General features: G+C 33.8%; 1 protein-coding gene and 2 long non-coding RNA genes across 9 annotated transcripts in view; 1 reads left to right on the forward strand and 2 right to left on the reverse strand.

Annotated features, from left to right (window-relative positions):
- LOC108001871 (protein split ends) overlaps positions 1-19,745 on the reverse strand; it is a 79,543-nt gene that overhangs the window by 22,552 nt on the left and 37,246 nt on the right. For all 7 annotated transcript variants that reach the window (XM_062073039.1, XM_062073037.1, XM_062073036.1 and 4 more), the window contains one exon: positions 2,679-2,981. In XM_062073039.1, the coding sequence (XP_061929023.1) occupies positions 2,679-2,981 (303 nt within the window). The remainder of the gene's footprint in view (positions 1-2,678; positions 2,982-19,745) is intronic.
- LOC133665835 (uncharacterized) lies at positions 382-5,727 on the forward strand. The gene is made up of 2 exons (XR_009829231.1): positions 382-461; positions 590-5,727. It is a non-coding gene; the product is annotated as an uncharacterized LOC133665835 (long non-coding RNA).
- LOC114578061 (uncharacterized) overlaps positions 4,021-19,745 on the reverse strand; it is a 34,602-nt gene continuing 18,877 nt past the window's right edge. The window contains exon 2 of the long non-coding RNA XR_003698670.2: positions 4,021-19,616. This is a non-coding gene — a long non-coding RNA (uncharacterized LOC114578061). The remainder of the gene's footprint in view (positions 19,617-19,745) is intronic.

The following is a 19,745-nucleotide window of genomic DNA, read 5'->3' on the forward strand; positions in this document are numbered from 1 at the left end:
TATATATATCATATTTTATTCATTAAGAATGTCAATTTATTAAAGACTTTACATTACTTATTCTTATATATTTACTTACATAATTATTCAAGTTTCTATATTATAATAAATTTAACTTTAAATATAATTTTCTTTAAAATAAATAAATTTTTAAAAGAAAATAAACAGAAACTTTTTCTATAGAAACGTTTTAAATTATCAATATAGTGATATAATAAATAACATTTTAATATAAATTTTTATTTTCAAAATTATTTACCAATGCTTCGAAGCATCGGGTTCATAGTCTTCCTATTACGTTACTGAAAGACAAAGCAGTCTCCCCTCCGTCTCGGTTCACAGCCGTTCGTGTACTGATGCGCGCGCACTATTCCTCGGACGTGGCAACATCGCAACCGACCACGTCGTCACGGTCACCTGACTTTTCGTAGAAACGCGACGCTATCGTGTGCGCGGATAAGGTATGCGATGAATGCTGAACACATTTTGCCTATATTTTGAGGACTTCTATAAAATAGAATACGAAAATTCGATAGAAAATGCAACTAGAAATATAATAAAAAACTCTACATCTTTTTTCATGGACAAGCAATGAGGAAAGTACATAACGAGATCTCTTTCTCGTAATTGGTGTACGTAACAAGGTGATTCTGCGAGAGCTTGAACGCGTACGGAGACCGGAATAGCTGGGACACGTCGTATATATCACGTGGCCTGGTAAAACAAGTGCGTGGCAAAAACGTTTTGACGAGTGGTACGATCGTGAATATGGATTACGATCGAAACGCGTCAATGTGCTAGCGAACAATAATACGATAACTGGACTCCATCGATCGATTATCGGTTGGTTTATTTCCACGAACATGATATTTCATGATGCGCGACTGTGCCTCGTGACGACCGATATCGGTTTATAATTGTATTATACGTTACATTGTACGGCGTTCTCGCTGAGAAACATGAATACAATCGGCTATTCTGAAAAATAAGCAGAAAATACGGCTTCATTGCTATTATACCGAAGCGTTAATTAGGTTACGGCTATGGACATCGATAAATTGCTCTTTTCTTGTCAGAAAATTATTCGAGTGAGTTTATTGCATAATTCAAAGATGAATATAGAATGTACACATATTACGCGTATACGGAAATGCAAAAGCCGTTTCAAGTATTCTGATTAATTTCAATTCAGAAATAAACTTTATCGAGTATTTCTTTTTTTTTTTTTTTTGAGCGTTGAGTGCGTGTCTACAACAACTTGTTTCAATTTTGTTCGAAACTATTCAGAACGCGTATGAAGGTGGAATATTTTATTGAATTAATAATCCGATTTATTCCGCTTTGTGATACGAAGGAATATTGGTAAGCGTGTTTTATATTAGAAAATGCACGAATTTAGAAAACTAAACTTCTTACTACCTATAAACATTTATTAACAACACTTATCTACTTTAATAAGCATATTTCATAAGTTTTATTCAAAACTTTTAAAATTGAAGCGTTAATTATTACCAAAGTTTTATTAAGAATATTATTTCATAGTTTAAAATTATCTTTAGTGATTTAAAATTGAATTATCACCAGAGATGAAAAAAATTTAAAACAAATAAGTTTAAATATGTTTATTTTTTTAATTTTTGAATTGTATTTTTTTGTAGATTTTTTAAACACATTATTCAAGTTAAAACGAATAAAAAAAGTATTATGAAATACAACGTGATATGTCAACCTTGACCATAACATTGTAAGAGGTTAAGGTTCAAACGACTATATCCGTATAGAATCATAATTATTTTTGTTATCATATACATTTTTTAAATTTCGTTTACATTTTTTAAATGTATCTAAAAACAGTGAAAAATAAATTATTGCGATAATTATGTATTTAATATCTTAAAATATTAATATTTTAAGATTATACATATATATATATCAAAATAATTTCTACTTAATATTTTACTATTTCATATGTACATTATATTGCATGTTTTCGTATAATATGAAAATGATGTATTACATACAAGCATGAACGATGATTGTACATACTGATAAATGAACACGGCAACAACGCATAAATCGAACAATAGTAACCAACCAGTCACAAAATGAAGGGATGCGGTGTGAGATTAGAATGGACAGAGAATCGTAATGAATATACGCAGATTGTACGTGAATTTTGTTAGGAAAAAGAGATAATGGAACAGCCGTTCGTCCGTAACAACATTGAAATGTCGTTTTACCTGCTTCCTGTGACGTGCAATTCAATTAATTCTTGGGACGTGACTCATCGCAAAAATCAACATTTATACATATCACTTTAGGGACTAAAATATTCAACTGTTTTAACTTTGAAATTTTTGCAATTCGTGTAGAAAAGACCTTAGACTTTTAGATATAAACGACTTTAGATATAAAATGTGTACTTTTCATTATGCAAATGAGAAACACAATAGAATACGATCTAAATTAATAATTATGCTAATTTAGACATTGCATAATATACGTACTACTAGTTCATTAAAAAAAAATAATCATTTAAAAGGAACGAGGAAGGCAATTTTGATTTCTTATAATTAAATATTTTATTTTTCTCAAATATAAATATATATATATATATATCTAATGAAGAATTTTTTCGAATTTTAACATTATATGTGTAAAACATGAACGAAACTTACCCGTGCGAGGGAAACCTGTGCTGAAGATGCTGTGGTTCGTAGTATTGTGTGGTAAGGGCTCGTTCGTCCAAGGTATGTTCAGTCGCGTGAGCCTTCGCTGCGGACTTGATATCCATGAACGCCACCGTCGCGGAGGCACCCCCGGTGTTGCCTGAGGAACCACTGCCCCCGCCACTACCACCGTTGCCAGAATTGGAACCGGAACCACCCTCGTTACCTTCTCCGAGGGAACCACCGGAACCTCCATCCACGGGGCATTCTTCGCCTCGCGGCAGCAACTTGACGCTCTGCACGCGTCCATATCTGTAAATATTCAATATAATATTATTCACATTTATTCAATGGAATTCGTTTTATTTTTGAGATTTATGGTAAATTGTGAAAAAATTATGGTTAAGAATTCGAATAATTATCTCTATTATCATCTTAAGAACTTATTAAATTTTAGAAAAATGTTCACTGATGAAAATTATTAATATTAAACTATTATATACTAATAAATTATATATATATATACGATTTAATAGCATTTAGGTTTATTGAATTATTCATGACAAAAAAAAGAAAATATGAGTATATATTAATAATAAAATAAATTCATTATCGTTTGATATCTATTGTGAAAATAAGCAATATTAAAAAAAAAAAATAAATGTGATAAGAACTAAATGTGATAAGCAAAATAAAAAAATCTTTAATCAAATAAAAATCTTCATCAATGTTTTATCGCGTAATTTGGATCACAAAAAAAGCGCGTACTAATGCTATATTAGAATTAATGAAAAGCAAAAAACATAAGGAAACCGAATTCACAATTCTCAATTCTGAATTTCTTTTGATAATTTACGATATTTATATATTAAAATTCAATATAATTTATTTTATAATAACAAAGTTGTCATTAATTGCTCAAAATTTTTGAGATCGAATTACTTTTTTTTAATGTATATATGATAGCAGATAAAAATTTTAGAAAATACGATATATATTTTACATTTTGGTCGATCGCAATTTGTAGGCTTAAAAAAAAAATTTGTTTTGTTTTCATCTTATAAAGAACAGAGATATTGAATTTCGTTGAAATTAAAGAAAACAAAGAACCAAAGTTGTTTCTGGCACACCCTATGTACAGAAAAGCTCGGCAAGAGTAGAAACGGACTTACTAGGTGAGGTAGGGTAACAAATCGAGAGTGGGGAACCGAGCATCTTGATAGGTCGATCAAGAGAAGAATATTACGCGCAAGCGCAAAGACTCCAACGGTTTCGGAGTATCTCGGGGAGTTGTTCGTTTAATCTCGCGTGAGTCGCACGTATTTCCTTGTGCGTTCTTCCGAAGAAAGCCTTTGTTTTTTCTCCCGGATCATACACGTAGCTTTTAATACTCATATCAACGGAAAATGCATATCACAATAATCCGTTGTTTGTTCTTCACGTTCACAGGCGTCAGTAATAACGCGAGAGAGGAAATGCGCGAGAATTGAACGGCACAATTTGGATACCATACTTCATTTGGATTAACTACGCATAATATTTAGACCGTTATGAAATCGAGGAACGGTGAACATTTCTTAAAATGGAAATATCAAAAATTCATTATTTATAATACTTGAGCATTTTTTATATCGTGATATATCGGTTCATTCCCAATGGGGCGTGGTCAGTCAGTAACTCTTCCATATGCGTGTGATTTGATTGCGAGAAAAGGGCACGCGAATCTTTATATAATCTTATATAATGAGTTTTGATCTTCCTAATTATCTTGAATATTTCGAGAATTCGTTCAACGAATTGGAATATGCAAGATTATATGTGCAATAAGAAAAGTTGCTTCTTTTCAGAATTTGTTCTAAAAATATCGATCGGCAGAAATTAATTTTCTGACTTATTTTGATTTTCTTGCGGAAAAAAAGAGGTGAAAAAAACGAATAAGAAACAAGTTCTAATATCTGCGCATCTTCGAAGATTGCTCTTACAAAATGGCAGCCATAGCAGCAATGTGCCGTTTACAAGCGAATCATTTCTATTTTCTATTTCGCGTATCTTCGAAAATGCAATAGCAATCGATAGTATATGTTCTTCTCATGGATATTCGGGAATTATTTAATGTGTGATATATGTGGAGTGTTATTTCGAAATTTTGTTTCTTTGTTACGAATACAATCAAATACAATAACTATGGGTGAAATTTTATTGACAATAAAGTGAATAAAAAAAAAAATGAAAAAAAAATCAGTGAATATAAACGAAAGAAGATCGATAAGTTAATTCGCAATATCATTATCGGATATTATTCTGCGTGACATTTACGAAAGAGGTCCGATCGCAGTTGTGTTGTGCCTGTAAGACTTTCATCCCACCCAATTCTCATTCGGCTTCCCCCTCCCTCTCCTTGTTTTCCTATCTTGACATTCTCATGTGAGAAACGGATGCGCGCGCATATAGCGACGCACACAATCGAGAAGCAACACTGTAAAGTCTTTTATGCGCACATACACCACAGCTACGTTCTTTTCTTTGACACACATGAGTGAAAGCGGGTGAGAGGGGAGTGACGAGAGGAGAAGAAATAAGATAGAAGGCCAGAGGAGAAAGAAGAGGGAAGAAGCAAGTGCCACGGTGGCTAGCTAGCTGGCTGGCTAGCGAGCCGCAAACCGTATCCATATTCTCCTTCAGATCCCCGCTCGCGCTGTGCTTGTCGAGGAATTTTACTTCGGCAGACTCGTTCCCAGACTTGATTCTTTCGTTTCTTTCGTTTCTCTCTATAAGCGCCAAAGTATGGCGAGAATTCTATGTGAAGATATTAGCATGACTTTCCATAAATTTCAAGTCTTTAGGTCAGAGTCATATTTTCTGTTCATATCGATGTGGATTATACAGCTCTATAATATATTGATAAATCATTCATATCTAATTCGTTTAAAAAATTATTCACAAGTGTACGAATAGAATATATATATTCATTGTGTATAGAGAGAAAAATAGTGATAATTTTATAAGACGCTTGGAGTGTGTGATATTCTTCATTTATTAAATTTCGAATTTTGAGTGATTAATTTCTACAAATTTTATTATATCGTAATTGATTATTCAAAAAATGTTTTTCTTTTCTTTTTTTCTTTTTCTATGGTGATTTTTTTTTTATAATTTTTTTCTATCAAAGAAAATTATTTTAGATGGATGATATCATTATTACTATACATACATGTGCTTCGTCATGTATATAATCAGAAACAAAATTTGAACAACCAAAGAATCTTAAGTTAGCATGAAAAAATTCATTCCGACGATCGTTTGTCTTTCTACGTTTGAAATGGGAGACGTACAGGAAATCAATACATCGGCTCACGGTTAAGAGTTCCTAGGCCCTCTCTGTATATGTATATAATGTGTGTATATCTTGAGCATGCAAAAGAAAAGGAGATGGAAATTTTTTCAATTTTTCAAAATTTAATTAATCTATCAAAATATATTTTATTTACTTTTTAATGTAATGAAAATCTTATTATAAAAATCTATCGATTAAACTTTTATTGTTCAACGTGAATATACTGTGTTACGTAAGCATTTACGTTACAAATTCTAAGAAATTTGTTAAATTTACAAATATTCATATATCTATTTTATCAGTAACCAATGAATAATTTCATATAAACAGCATGTTAGTATAGGAAATACTATAGAAAAAAAGTTATAGAAAAAAAGTAAGTCTATGAATAGGAATTCTCTTTATATTTCGTCAGATCTTAGAATTCCAAGCTCCGTGAGTGTGTCGATCTAACAATACACAGAGGTTCTACGATTCTGCGAAGAACGGCACGAATAAAAAGGAATACAATGCAGAACGACCACTACAGGATAACAACAAAGAAAGAAGGCTTTGTTCCTCGACTTTTTCCCGTTCCTCCTTTACGTTCTTCTCGTGATTCTGTCTTGAGTCTAACCACGAATAGAATAAAAAGAGCTGTCTACCACTACGAATATGTTAATATCATAAAGAATTTCTCTAGGAGATTCGAAATTTATTAATTCTTATAAAATAAATTTCGAATTTATTCTTGGAATGGATTATTATGCACAATATACACAGAGGAAATCATTTCTAATATTAATTTTAAAGAATGTGAATAATAAAATATGGATATAGTTTAGATGCTGAAACTTGAAACAAATGAAACAGTATTGAGCACAATCTATAAAGTCTCTTTATTCCCCAATAAACTTGAATAGCCAAGCTTGTTACGTCTATTCAACATACGTGTAGAAGGCACGAAAAGTCTTCCAACAGTACCATTCTAGGCAGACGACACTGACATAAGCCGCAAACGTCGTAAGCAGCAGCGTTGGAACGTATCAACGAGGCCGGCGAGGACGTGGCAACAGTGCTATGACTCAGCTCTCCTCGTTCCAACCGCTTCCCTTGTCCCCTGGCCCCGCTTCAGCTGCCTGTACGCAGCTGACGCCCTTCTCCTCCTGCTGAGCGTTCCCCACCATGCTACCACTCGATTCTATCCTTCCTCCTATCGTGTCCAAAGTTCCCCTTGCCCCGTAAACCCGCTTCATTCCGTTCCCCTATCGGCTTACCGCTCCATCCTTCTCCCTTCTCCGCCACCGTCGCGACCCGACTCTCTCGGGGTACTGACAACTCGTTTGTCCCCTCTCCAAAAGCGTGCGCGGGCCGATTCCTACACGGCATCATGCCACTAGCGAGACGAGCGTGCAAAGTCCCCTTTGGAAGAAAAACACCTCTCTAGCCCCTGCGCTCTTTCTGCTTTTTCTGTTATTCTCTATCTCTCTCTGTGTTTATCCTTGTCTTTTCCCTATCTTCGTCTGTGCACACCCTGCCTCCCCTCCCACCCGGCTTGCCGGCACAACCACTTCTCTCCACTAACTCCTGGCCTGTTCGTTTCTCTTCGTTCAATGGCTCGTTCCTTCTTACTCCCTTTCTTCCGAATCTTTCTTTCGAGGTTCTTCTGCCATTTCGCTTCTGTATATCCGCTGCCAGGCTGAACAATGCAACGTGATCCAGGTGCAGAGAAAAACAAGGATAGAGAACCGTGAGTCCCGAGGAACAGGAAATGCAGAAAGGGGGGAGAGATACGGGAAAGAACAAAAAGGCAATGGGTATACGATACAATTCGCTAACAAAATTGTGCAGTTAGTGCGGCAAATTTACGAGCGAACACGTCTTCAATTTCTCCTCAAACATTCTTTTTTTTTTTTTAATTCTTCGATTGTTTTTATTCGTGCTTTGGTATCAATGTGATGTGTTTAGGTTTCGATCGTGAATTATATATTTTTCAGAGCAATTAAACAATTTCCCATTATTCAAAGAACATAATTTTGTGAAATTTTTTCTTTTATAATTTTTGATGTAAGGTATGAATTATTAGGAACTTAAAACATTTAGATTTAAATATTTTTTATATTAGTTTTTTTATTATTTTATATTTATGATATATATTTATGATATATGTTATAATAAATATTTTTCATTGTTAAATATGATTAATAAAATGACTAGTAACATTCTACAGAATTTTTTACAATTTAATAACTAATTTTTTTTATAGTTATATAAATTTAATATTTCATTAATGATTAAATAATATAAAAAACTAAAAAATAGTTACGTAATTTCTAAAGCATTCTGTTAACCTTGAAAGAGCATTGTCGACAGCAAAATGCCAATAAATGCATATATATTTTACACGAGAAGAAATTTTATAGCTTGCAATTTACACGCAAAGTTAATATTAGCTTATAACAAGCAAATAATTGTAAATGTATAGATAATGATAACTAATTCTTGAACGATAAATAATTTTTGCATTCATTTCATAAACATTTTTTATACATTTTATATACCTGCTCTAATATCTAAATAGTTGTGTAAAAAAATTGACTTTGTAGACGAATCTAGATTACAATTGTTTTTCAAATTAAATATTTTATATTATTTTTATAAAATTTAAAAAAAAAAATTAACTCAAAAGCGAGGTTTATTCGGATTATTATAAAAATATTTTGTTCACAATTAATATATTCATAATTATATATACGTATATATATTTAAAAAAAAAAATCTATGTACATAATCATTTTATTAGATTATTTAAAATTTTTGTGAACAATATCGTATTGTGATTATTTACATATCTTGGTCTACGAAAATTATTAAGATTATTAAAATTGAATGAAGCATTATAATATATTTTTTTATCGAAATTAAGAGATTTATGAAGAGTGAACCTTGGCATACAAATTGCGAGATGAGAGCAATTTGATATACACTTAGATGAAACTCGTTTTATTTCGAATCTCTTGAGTTCATATTTGTGCGTTTGTAAAATGAAAAGTGAGATAGAAAATAACAGGAGACGTACGAAGATCAACACGAATGCAATCGCGATAATAATTCACGCGTTACTATCCGGTCTCCTATTCTAATATAAGCAAGAGAGAAGGCAGGCCATCGACTACGAGGCCGCGTGGGTTCGAGGTCGAAGCCGTAGAGTCACGTTAGGCGACTGCCGTCTGTGTCGTAGCCGAGGTGCCGTTATTTTAATGCAGATACGCAGTCCGGACGAGAATGAAAGGCTGAAGGAGACATTTGCACGTACAGTGCACGACTGCGATGTATCTAGTCGTTGACGCGGTGCCAACCTCTGCTCCGTACGGCATGAGCGCCGATTGGTGCGTGAATTTAAGGCATGTTTGCATTCAACGGACGTGTGCGTTCATTTACTTTCCACAATGTTCCTAGTTACATTTGTGTACCAAAGATATTGATATAAAGTTATTGTATATATAAATATATTATCAGAAGTATTTAGAAATATTTTATTAAACATAAAAAATAAAATATTCTTACTTTAGATACGATTATGCATTCTCTTTTAAAATTTTTTGATATAGTATTATTATGTAGATCTTAATTTTTAGAAATCCAAGGATTGATTTTATTTTATAGAATCAATCCTAAAATCAATTCAAAATTATTTATTGCTCTTTCATTTTTTACAGAATCTTTTTTTCGAAATATTTCGAAATTTCTTAAATATATCTATCTTGTTCATTTTAAATTAGTCTAAATTTAATAAATTAGAAACGAAAAACATTTACTATTTTTTTTAAATTTATCTTTTTTTAATTTTCAACAATAAGTTTTAAAATTGCCTCAATTAAATTCGTCTAATCTAATTTAACCCAATCAAATTTCACAAAATTTCCATCGCGATTTGTCGCGATTTTCAAAAAAGAATATATTATGATAAAAAATTTTCAGAATTTCTATTTTTTTCAATACAATAAAGTTCAAGAGAAAAATCGAAGATATTTTTGTTCAGCAGTTATAAAGAATATCGAATGTTAGGTTCGAAGAGCAAAAAAAAAAGAGCAGGGAAAGACGTAGAAGAATGAGAGAGTAATAACAGGCAATATTACAACTTTATCGTATAACATTTTCTTGCACTGTGGAGAAAGCCACAAGGTGTCATGGTGCACGTTTCATGCTTATCAATCACGTGACAAAAACAAAAAAATGATGAACAAAGAGATATATTAATATATGCATACTTCGTAAAAGATGAATCTGTAAAAAATTAATCAATAAATCGATACACTACTTTTTGATAATTAATAATTGATATGTAAGAAGATTAATTTTCCTAAAAAAATATTGTATCATGAAATAAAAAAAAAATATGAAAAATAATCTTTTAATAGAAAAGATTCTTTTTAACAAGAAAACAATTATATCCTTCTACTGATTATAGGATAAAATAAATTAAAATAAAGAAAGAATTTATTACACTCTCATATACTTAAACAAAATAACGTTACACGAATAATCATTTTATCGATATACAAATTTTGCACATAACACTTTGACTCTACAACAAACGATACAGCTAATAAAAAATTCTAAATTTTTTTTTCAAAATTAATCGATATGAACAAGCCACTAAGAATTAATTGCGACAAGTACAGCGCAGCAAGGAAAACAGCTCCTAGTCTAGGAGGGGAGAAACCGCAGACGAGGAGGAGAGGGTGAAACGAAAGGGAAGTGTTGTGGGGAAAGAAATAGCGAAGGAGAGAGGAAGAGAGGAAAAAAGCATATGTGCGAAAAAATGTGAGCATGGCGCGAGTCTTTGAGCTTGGAGAGTTCTCGGTGCCGGTGAAGAAGGAACCCTCCTTCAGCGTAGACGGACGAAGTGCCAGAAGAGGTAAGAAAAGGGAACTGCGAAGAGGAGGGACAGAGGGCGACAATGTTCCCAAGCGCGGAGACAAGGTGGTGGGAAGGAAAAATGCGAGGAAAGAAAAGAGCAAAACTTATGCGGCGTTGAGGAACGGAAAGTGAGAGAAAAACAAGAGAGGAAAAGAAAAAGAAAGAAAGAAAGAAAGAAAGAATCGGGGAGGGAGGCCAGTGGCGTAACTTCCACATGGAACGATTGCAGGTGCAGCTATTTCAAAAGACGCGTGAAGAAACTCCGATTTTTTTTTTCCTTCTACGCTCTCTGTACGCGTTGTAAACGCGTTAACTCTTTGCGCCAGAACCATTGTTCGATTTGTACGCGTTTCCTGGCTGTTTTCTTGCCTCGCTTTTGTTGAGCAGCTCGTGTACAGGTGTATCTGGGGAGGGGAACAATGAGGAGAAGGTAAGAGAACCGGGAAAATAATTAATAATATAACGAAAATATGAAGCAATAGGAACGACGGATAGCGATATTATATAGAAAAATCAATAGTATTTATCGACAAGTGTTATCAAAGAGAATCTATAAATAACCCGATTTAGAAAGAAATAAAAAAAAAATCGTCGTATGCAAATTATTCGACCTAGATAGAAAAGGGAGTAAATGTGAAAAGGGAGGAATGTTGATTTGGCGGATTAAATTAATCGAAAATAATTAATGCGAGAATATTAACACGGGTAACAATGAAACGTTGGTACAAAAATATGCATATTAAATTAGACAGAAAAGGGAACATAAATAATTGAGATAATTTAATACATGTGCACATGTGACGTTACGAGTGAAATAAATAAAGAATGTTTAATTTCGAATTTAAATGAATGAATATTTATAATTTACAATTAAATTTGCAATGTACACTTCATTTAATTATCCCCTCGAGAAATAGAAAAGGTGAGAAAAAAAAAAAATGGTATAGCAATAAATAGAGGCGAACAAATATGATGGCCACTAGACGATAATATCATAGTATAATCCCTAGTACAACAACAACAACATTTCAAATCGGAGATTTAATTACACCGTAGAGAGAAATTTTTCGCAGTATTACACGAGGCGATGCGGCAAACTTTATTTCGAAACTCAACGAAACTATCCGACGCCCGCTCCTTGAAGCACGCGGAACAAACATAGCCAGGGAAGAGGGAGAAAGAGCATGCGAGCGAGTGAACGAGAGAGAGATAGAGATAGAGAGAGAGAGATAGAGAATGGAGGATGGCGAATGGCAATTAAAACGTAAACCCGTAACAACAACGGCGAATCTCTCCCGGTGAATGTAACCAAAGTTAAGGCTCGACGCGCGCCAAGCCACGGCTAGAAACGACGGCAACGGCGGAACATGATTTCAAGTCATTCAGCCGACCGGTGAGATTCATTGCTTCTCTCCCGGTGACGTCAACGCGGAAGCGTTTCGTTTTGGTGCGCTCTGAAAAGCCTGAAATCTCTCTCTCGCTCCCGGCGATTTTATCGAATCGTTGCGTCCTCTGCAACTTGTGCTTTTATTTATTTTTCTCTTTATTTCGTTTTTCCTTTTTTTTTTTAATTTTTGTTTTATTTTATATTTGTCTATTTTTTTCCATGGATGAAATGAAAGGAATTTGATTGATAAAGCAAGTATGTACCTGTACAGAGACAAAATAAATATACTCGATTTCTTTTTATCTCAGTCATTTGCCGATGGAGATTGAATGAAATTTTTTTTTTTTTATAGACATTTACATAGTAAATAGAAATTAGCGTATGAAAAGATCGTTTTAAAGATCGGGGAATGAAAGAAGAATTGTGTATTTTCGAGATAAAGGAAGTTAAATGGATTCTTTCTAATTTCATAATCTAGATATAGTATACTTTTGAAAAATAGTATATTTTCGTATATTATTTAAATATTACTTAAAAATATCTAACGATTTCTTAAATTTAATTTTAAATTTAAAATCTACGAAAAATATTTATGTAACTAATAATCGTTATCTCGATGTAACTAATAATTGTTTTAAAAAAAAATCTAACTGTGTAAATAATTAACTCTGACGTGGAACTATTTAATTTACAATGAAACGATGTTGAATGAGCTTACATATCATGCAATTCTCGCATTAATCGTGCGAATAAATCAGCGAATTTGCATCATGTTTTGCGTTTTGGCAAAACATTGCATCATCTTCTCCCATCGATTCTCGTACTTCGGATATTACGATAAAATTCGAAATCATCTCTTTCGCGATCCATTAAACTTTTCCTTTCCACTTCTCTATTCGCTATTGAAAACGAAACTTTTATCACATCAAAAATTTCACGATAAGATCACGTTTAACCCTTCAACCATTACAAGAAAGCCAACCGTTCTTCCAATATATGACAGATCACCAGTGCTTCTCAACTTATCGCGACAATATAATTTTCTTTTTTCGATTCACACTTCATCTGTTACAATTGCTCGACGTACGAACGATGAAAAACGAGTAAAATTTTCAGTCGAGGATAACCAAAGGTTGTTCCATCCAAAATAAGTCTGGGACTTTTTTTTAGCAAAGGAAAACGAGGCGAAACGTTACGCCATTGCGTGCATGTGCAACGACAGCCTCTCGTCGCCGGTTCACACCACGGCGTCGAGCAGCCTTTTTTCCACGGATCCCCTTCTCTCTCTCTCTCTCTCTCTGTTCCCCGCGATTTCACCGCCGCGTTCAATCCATGGCCACGCGCGTCTTCTTCCACAAGTGTGTTCTTCTCCCTTCGTCGCGTCTAGGGTGACTTTCCAAAAGCTGGCTGGCTGGCTGATTTTTCCCTGGGTTTCGTTTTCACCGAGAATCGGGGATGTGTGCGGCGGTAATAACGATCCTCGGGCGAGGGAGAGGGGGGAGAGGAGGCCGTCTGGAGGCGAAGGCGCACGCGTTTAGGAGGGGGAATCTGTGGGAAAAGAGGAGAGGAAAGAAAAATAAGGATAATGGCGAAAGACGCGCAATTTTGCTTTCGTTCGATTGACGCTAGAGTTTTTAATTTTTGTTGTTAATAATTTGTTGAAATTAACGATTATAGAGGGAGGAAAATTAATTCAATAAGAAAAATACATACGTTAGCAGTGGTAAGGAGAAAGTTTGTGTAATTTTCGTACGTTCAATTTTGAATAATTTTAGAGAGAGAGAGAGAGGAGTGGTTCTTTTCGGTTTTTAAAATATTTCGAACGGATAAAAGTGGATGCAATACGCGAAGATAAATAAATAGAGAAAGTTGGCGTATATTTTTCATGAAATTTCCAACGAATCTAAATTAAAGGAACAAAGATGGCGAGTAAAAAAATAAGGTAACGAATCAAATAACTAAAAAACGAGCAACTTGTATATATTTTAGTCACGTTCAGTATTATTTGTTTGTATAAGTAATTAAACGTAATGTACATTGAATATTGAATAATTGAATATTTCATTCGATTTCGTAAAAATCGTACGAGTGGGGTAAAGATCGCAATGTACGTGGGTGGAGATAAATAAAAGGGAGGGCTGCTGATTTTTTTCAGAATAAAATCATTCTGGCTTGATCGTAACGTAATCAGAAATTATTTTTGAATTTGACAAACAGACCTGGGAGGTTAAAAATGTCAAGAATACCGGAGAGAAAATATTTATACAAATACCGAGATACACGATAGCGACACGTGATTCCTATATTATTAACGTTTCAGAATTTACCTTCGCTTGTTCTTTTAGATACAATTTGTTCCTTCGTTTTTAATATCTCTAATTTCTTCCGATCTTTCATTTTATTCCCTCATTAGTAAAAATAACGAGCTATAACCGATCAATATGATATTTAATCTCGTATCAAATAACGTTATTAATATATCGCCTGATACCAAAACAAATATATTTATCACTCGTCCGTAAACTCGTCACCACGTAGCAAGAAATTTATTATTAACACAATTTTCCAATTTCAAATTTCAAATCAACGTTGGCTGCGAATCTTATCATCCACCAATTCCATCCACACCATTGTATCCATTATCGTGCTTCACGAGTCACGAAACGTGAACAAAACAGCAACAATAAATGCTATAATAACATATTTATGCAAATATTTATGCGTATATAAAATGACAAAAATATTGCATTATAATCGACGATCCGGGGGGGAAGAAAGATATTTGGAAAAGAGGGTCGAAAAATGGATGAAATGCTGTATCCACACATGTCCGGTTGCCTAAGAATCGGCGGAATCGATCACGTTCCCAGTCACGCTAGAATTTTCTATGCCCATTAAGCAAACGTGTATCGAATTCAGCAATGAGGGGCAAAGCCCAACACAGCCGGTTTCTTTTGATCGAGGCCGTTGAACCGCGCGGGCTCCACCACCACGCTGAACTTTCACGTCAACGTGCTCGAATTCCGCGAATTAAAAATCGCCACGGAGGGCAGACACGGCGAAATTTAATCGGCAAACAAAACGCCCGCTCCGCCACGTGTACACCTCGCGTGGAACGAACCGCGTTTCGCTTTCCACTTAAACGAGAAAACCCGCCCAACTGGTTCCATTAATTTTATTTATACGCCATTTTTCGTTTCCTTTCCTTTCCTCTATTTTTCTCCTCACGAAAAGTATCATTTTCCCTCACCCAGTTTCCGCACGAGTAACCTGCACTCGCTTCCGTTCCATTGAAAACTCGAGTCTTTTATCCGGGGCTAATTTCTTTTGCTCTATTACAAATTATATTTTCGATTGTTCCATGTATTTTCGTATCGACTCGACGAGGCATAACGATACGTGTATATTTGTATTCTCTTGCTCTGTAATTCTAACCTATTTCACGAGAGAAATTTAATTTTTCTAATCAACGATTCGTCAATTAACAGGCGTTTCGTTGGGTTGGTAAGAGATAATTCTTAACTGTTGGTGAAAAAAAATACGCAGAAATGTATTTGGAATTACGTAGAACTGATAAGCCATTGGGCGTATTTAATCAAACACAGAACGACGCGTTTGGGCGTGCTAGGAAGGGGACAATATGTGACTGTAAACACACGAGGTAATCAATATTCGTAATTAATATTCGTTTCCAAACAACGGCTCGTTAAATGGAATAAAAGTTTTGGAAATATTTGAAGGCACTTTCTATGATACGTTTAATCGCGACAAAAGATCGATGGCAAATGTGATTTTTCTTTTTTTTCTTTTTTTTTTTCGAAATCGAATTATTCGAATCGTTTCGTCCGATTGAATGTGTTCGTTACGTGAATTATCATGCATTCGGGTTATATATTTACAATTTTGTAATTGTTAATTATCTCGAAGTGAATATGCAATGTTTCCACGTCGGCATTTACATGAAAAAATATGTATTTTTCTGTAACGAAATTTCTTTCTTATGAAAAATGTTAATTAAACAATAATGGAACGATGTGACGTAAACATTTAAATAAATTATATCGATGCATCGATAAAAAAAGTGAAGGATATAATTGCGCTTAAAATATAACAAAATAGGAAACATAACCTCAAAATCTTCGAGACGTTTCCACTTTCGAATGTTACGTCGTTAAAGGTATCCAAGAAAATTGAAAAGAGAAACGAAATTATTCGTTATAAGATTTATATTTAACTTATATTTTCACAATTGAACGAATTACTTCGCTTTAATATTTCTCGAGATCCCTTGAAAATTAATTTCATCGCTTAATAATATTCTACTATATATACATATATATGTATGCACATAATATTCTATAGAATATGCAATGACCGTGGAGAATAATATCATTACAGATCCATTTATGCGTAATTTCATAATAAAATTACATCCTGTCAAAAATAAACAAGAGGGGAGAGATACTTTCGAACGATAGTTATATATATATATATATATACGTTTAAAACATGCCATGTAATTTAATATTCTCTTAAATAATTTACTAATTGTTGTATCAGTTTAGTATACTTGGTGAATTTAATATTAAATTATTGTAAGTAGAGCGTTGCTAATAACTCACACAAGTGGCTGTTTAACAGCCGTTTAACATTGTTAATAACGATGTTGTGCATATATCAGTGCGTATTCTTTTATTGGAATAAACAGTTACATTCGTTAAATTGAAAAAAAAAATTTTTTTGTACAACACGTGTTTTATAACAAACGAATGATAATGGTTCGGAAATTTATCTCAATTTATAAACAAGTCACAAGAATAACAAAGATAAAAATTGTTTATTTAATACCTAAATCTACCTACTCAGACGAAGTATAATAAAAAAGAAAAAGAAAACAAAAAATGAATTTGAAGATATTTACCATCAATGGTGTGGCTGGGAACAAAATTTGACAAATGACAAACGGAGGATCGATCGGGCAGCTGTTATTCCATGGACAACGTTCGTCAGGAGAAACGGTTCCTCGACATTTCCACATGGAACTGCCTCAACTTTACAAGGTCGATCGCTGAATCCATAATCGGTCCCCGGTTATCGTTCAAACCGAACACGGTCGGCCGATGTCGAACGATCGACTGTTGTCGGTCGCGTGGTTTTTTTTTTCCCTGAGAAAAAGTCAACAGAGAGGCACGAACGAGGTTTCACAACGTGAACTCCGGTTTAGTTTGCCTAAAGCCAACTCGTGAATCGCGATACCCGAGTTATTCTGATCGACAATATTTATTTATTTTAATACATCCGTGGTATAATATTACGCCAAGTTAATGTCAAATCGAGAAGTCTATTATTGTTGCAAATAAATGCATCTTCTACTTACAGTTTTAACTCGAACGAATCGATCAACTTTAAGGTCAAACAACGGTTCTAAGTTTTGCATGGCGGTCAAGGAGGGACTTATTATTACGAAAAAGAAAATAAAAGTATCGATCGATTAATCGTTTACTTTTTAATTTTAGCGCTTGTTGCTTTAACATTGTCATTTATGAACGATGAACTATCAAAGATGATTCTTTAAATATTAATATTGAATATTAATATACTAAATTAATATTTTTGTTCGGCGAATAAAAAATTAATCGAGAATTGTTCCATGCAAGTTCGTATGTATTTCGTTCGATTATATTTCAGAAAATTGATTAATCATAATTATGCGCAACAATTATTATTGGGTATATATCTAAAAATATTCACTGGAAATTTGATTAAAGTCTTTTGCTTTTATATTTTATTTAATTATGGAATAAAAAAACGGTTATGGTTGCACAGAACTTCTGTAAGTAATTTTGTAGATTTCGTTTCGAGCTATGCGAAACACGCTTAATTACAAAATTGTTGCTTGAATGTTTCTTTTCAGAAAAATCTGAATCTAAACGGTTAAGAATATTTGCTTGAAAGTATAAAAGATTTAATAAATATATTGAAGAATAACGATAATTATTTTTCTATTTCTATCGGATTCCATTTTGAAACGTAAGAAAATACATGACCTTCGTTGATCGAAAACTTGGTCTCTCCAGCAACTATTCGTGAGTCATCGTTTACCCAGGACGTTGTACGCATCGTTGAAGAAGGTTAGGTTCCACCTCCGTCGTTCTACATAGCAATAGAAAGAACAAGGATCCGTGGGCACATCGCGACAGAGCCGTTCAATTTTCCGCTCACGAGTGCCTTATTTTTAATCGAATCGCTGCTGTGCCTCGCCTGGGAAGAGGAAACGTGCTCCGTGGAAAATTAAATTCTATTGCTTCCTGTTGACTGACAAAGCACGAAGCGAGAGTTCGAATGCCATCGACCGAAATAGATCATCATTAAAACAGAAGCCCGTCCAGCTTTTCTCCTTTCCCGTTGGTCGGCCGCAGCGCCACCCACGACGACTCGAAACGAAAACTAACCTCAGTTTACGGATACCGTTTCGAACGAGCTGCGCGTTTTCTTTCTCTTTCCTTTTTCTTATCTTCTTTCTTTTCTTTCCCTTTTCTTCTCGTCTCTTTTTCCTTTTCTTTCGTTTTATTCTCTTTTTTTGGTTCTTTTGCTTTCGTCGACGAAAGTGCACACGTGACGTGGCGAGAATTAGATCGAACGCGTTTACGAGGGCTCGTAAAATTCGAACTACGAGAAAACGAACGACGGACGGTTTGGCCTGTTATATACCAACGATAGAGGCGAATATTATTTCTGTAGAAATATACCGACGAGTTTATATTTCTCATTCTCGACTCGAAAATTTTTGAAATTTCTTGGAAAATGATTCACTTTTTCACTTTGAGACTATACGAAATATACGATCTATGATTTTTTATCTCACTTTAAAGTTAAACTCAATAACGCAAATTTGTTTCTAAAATAGAAGATGAACGTATCTTTACGTAGCTAAATATATCGTATGATTGATTCGATCGTAGTCTGTGAAAACAATACTACTGAAACAAAAAAAAATAAATTAATTTCTATTCGAAAAATTATTTTGAGAGCATTTTGATACGCGAATGAAAAATATGATATGATATTACGTAAGTATTTAGCGCAATAAATAACAATGATATTAATCAAATTTACGCAGATATGCGTTGCGATTAGATAATGAATATGCAATTTTATATCTGTCGACCAATCAGATGCAGTTTTGTCTTTTCTTATACTTCAGATCAAGGTAACGAAATACTTGGATACAGTGTACAGACGGCGAGGGTTGAATTACATCTTGGATTTCGTGTCTGGTTACAGGTTGCATGAGTTTATTGTGATTCTAGGCGAACCGGCTTCTCTTGAATCAGATTTGATCGCGATATGCGTTCAAAATGCGTTCAGCAATATATCAAAAATATATCAATGGGTACACTTTTGAATATGATAAATTGACATAAGGTTAATCGATTCGATTAAAACAGGAATT

This window comes from Apis cerana, linkage group LG3, assembly GCF_029169275.1.
Source record: "Apis cerana isolate GH-2021 linkage group LG3, AcerK_1.0, whole genome shotgun sequence".
NCBI classification, from domain to species: Eukaryota; Metazoa; Arthropoda; class Insecta; order Hymenoptera; family Apidae; genus Apis; species Apis cerana.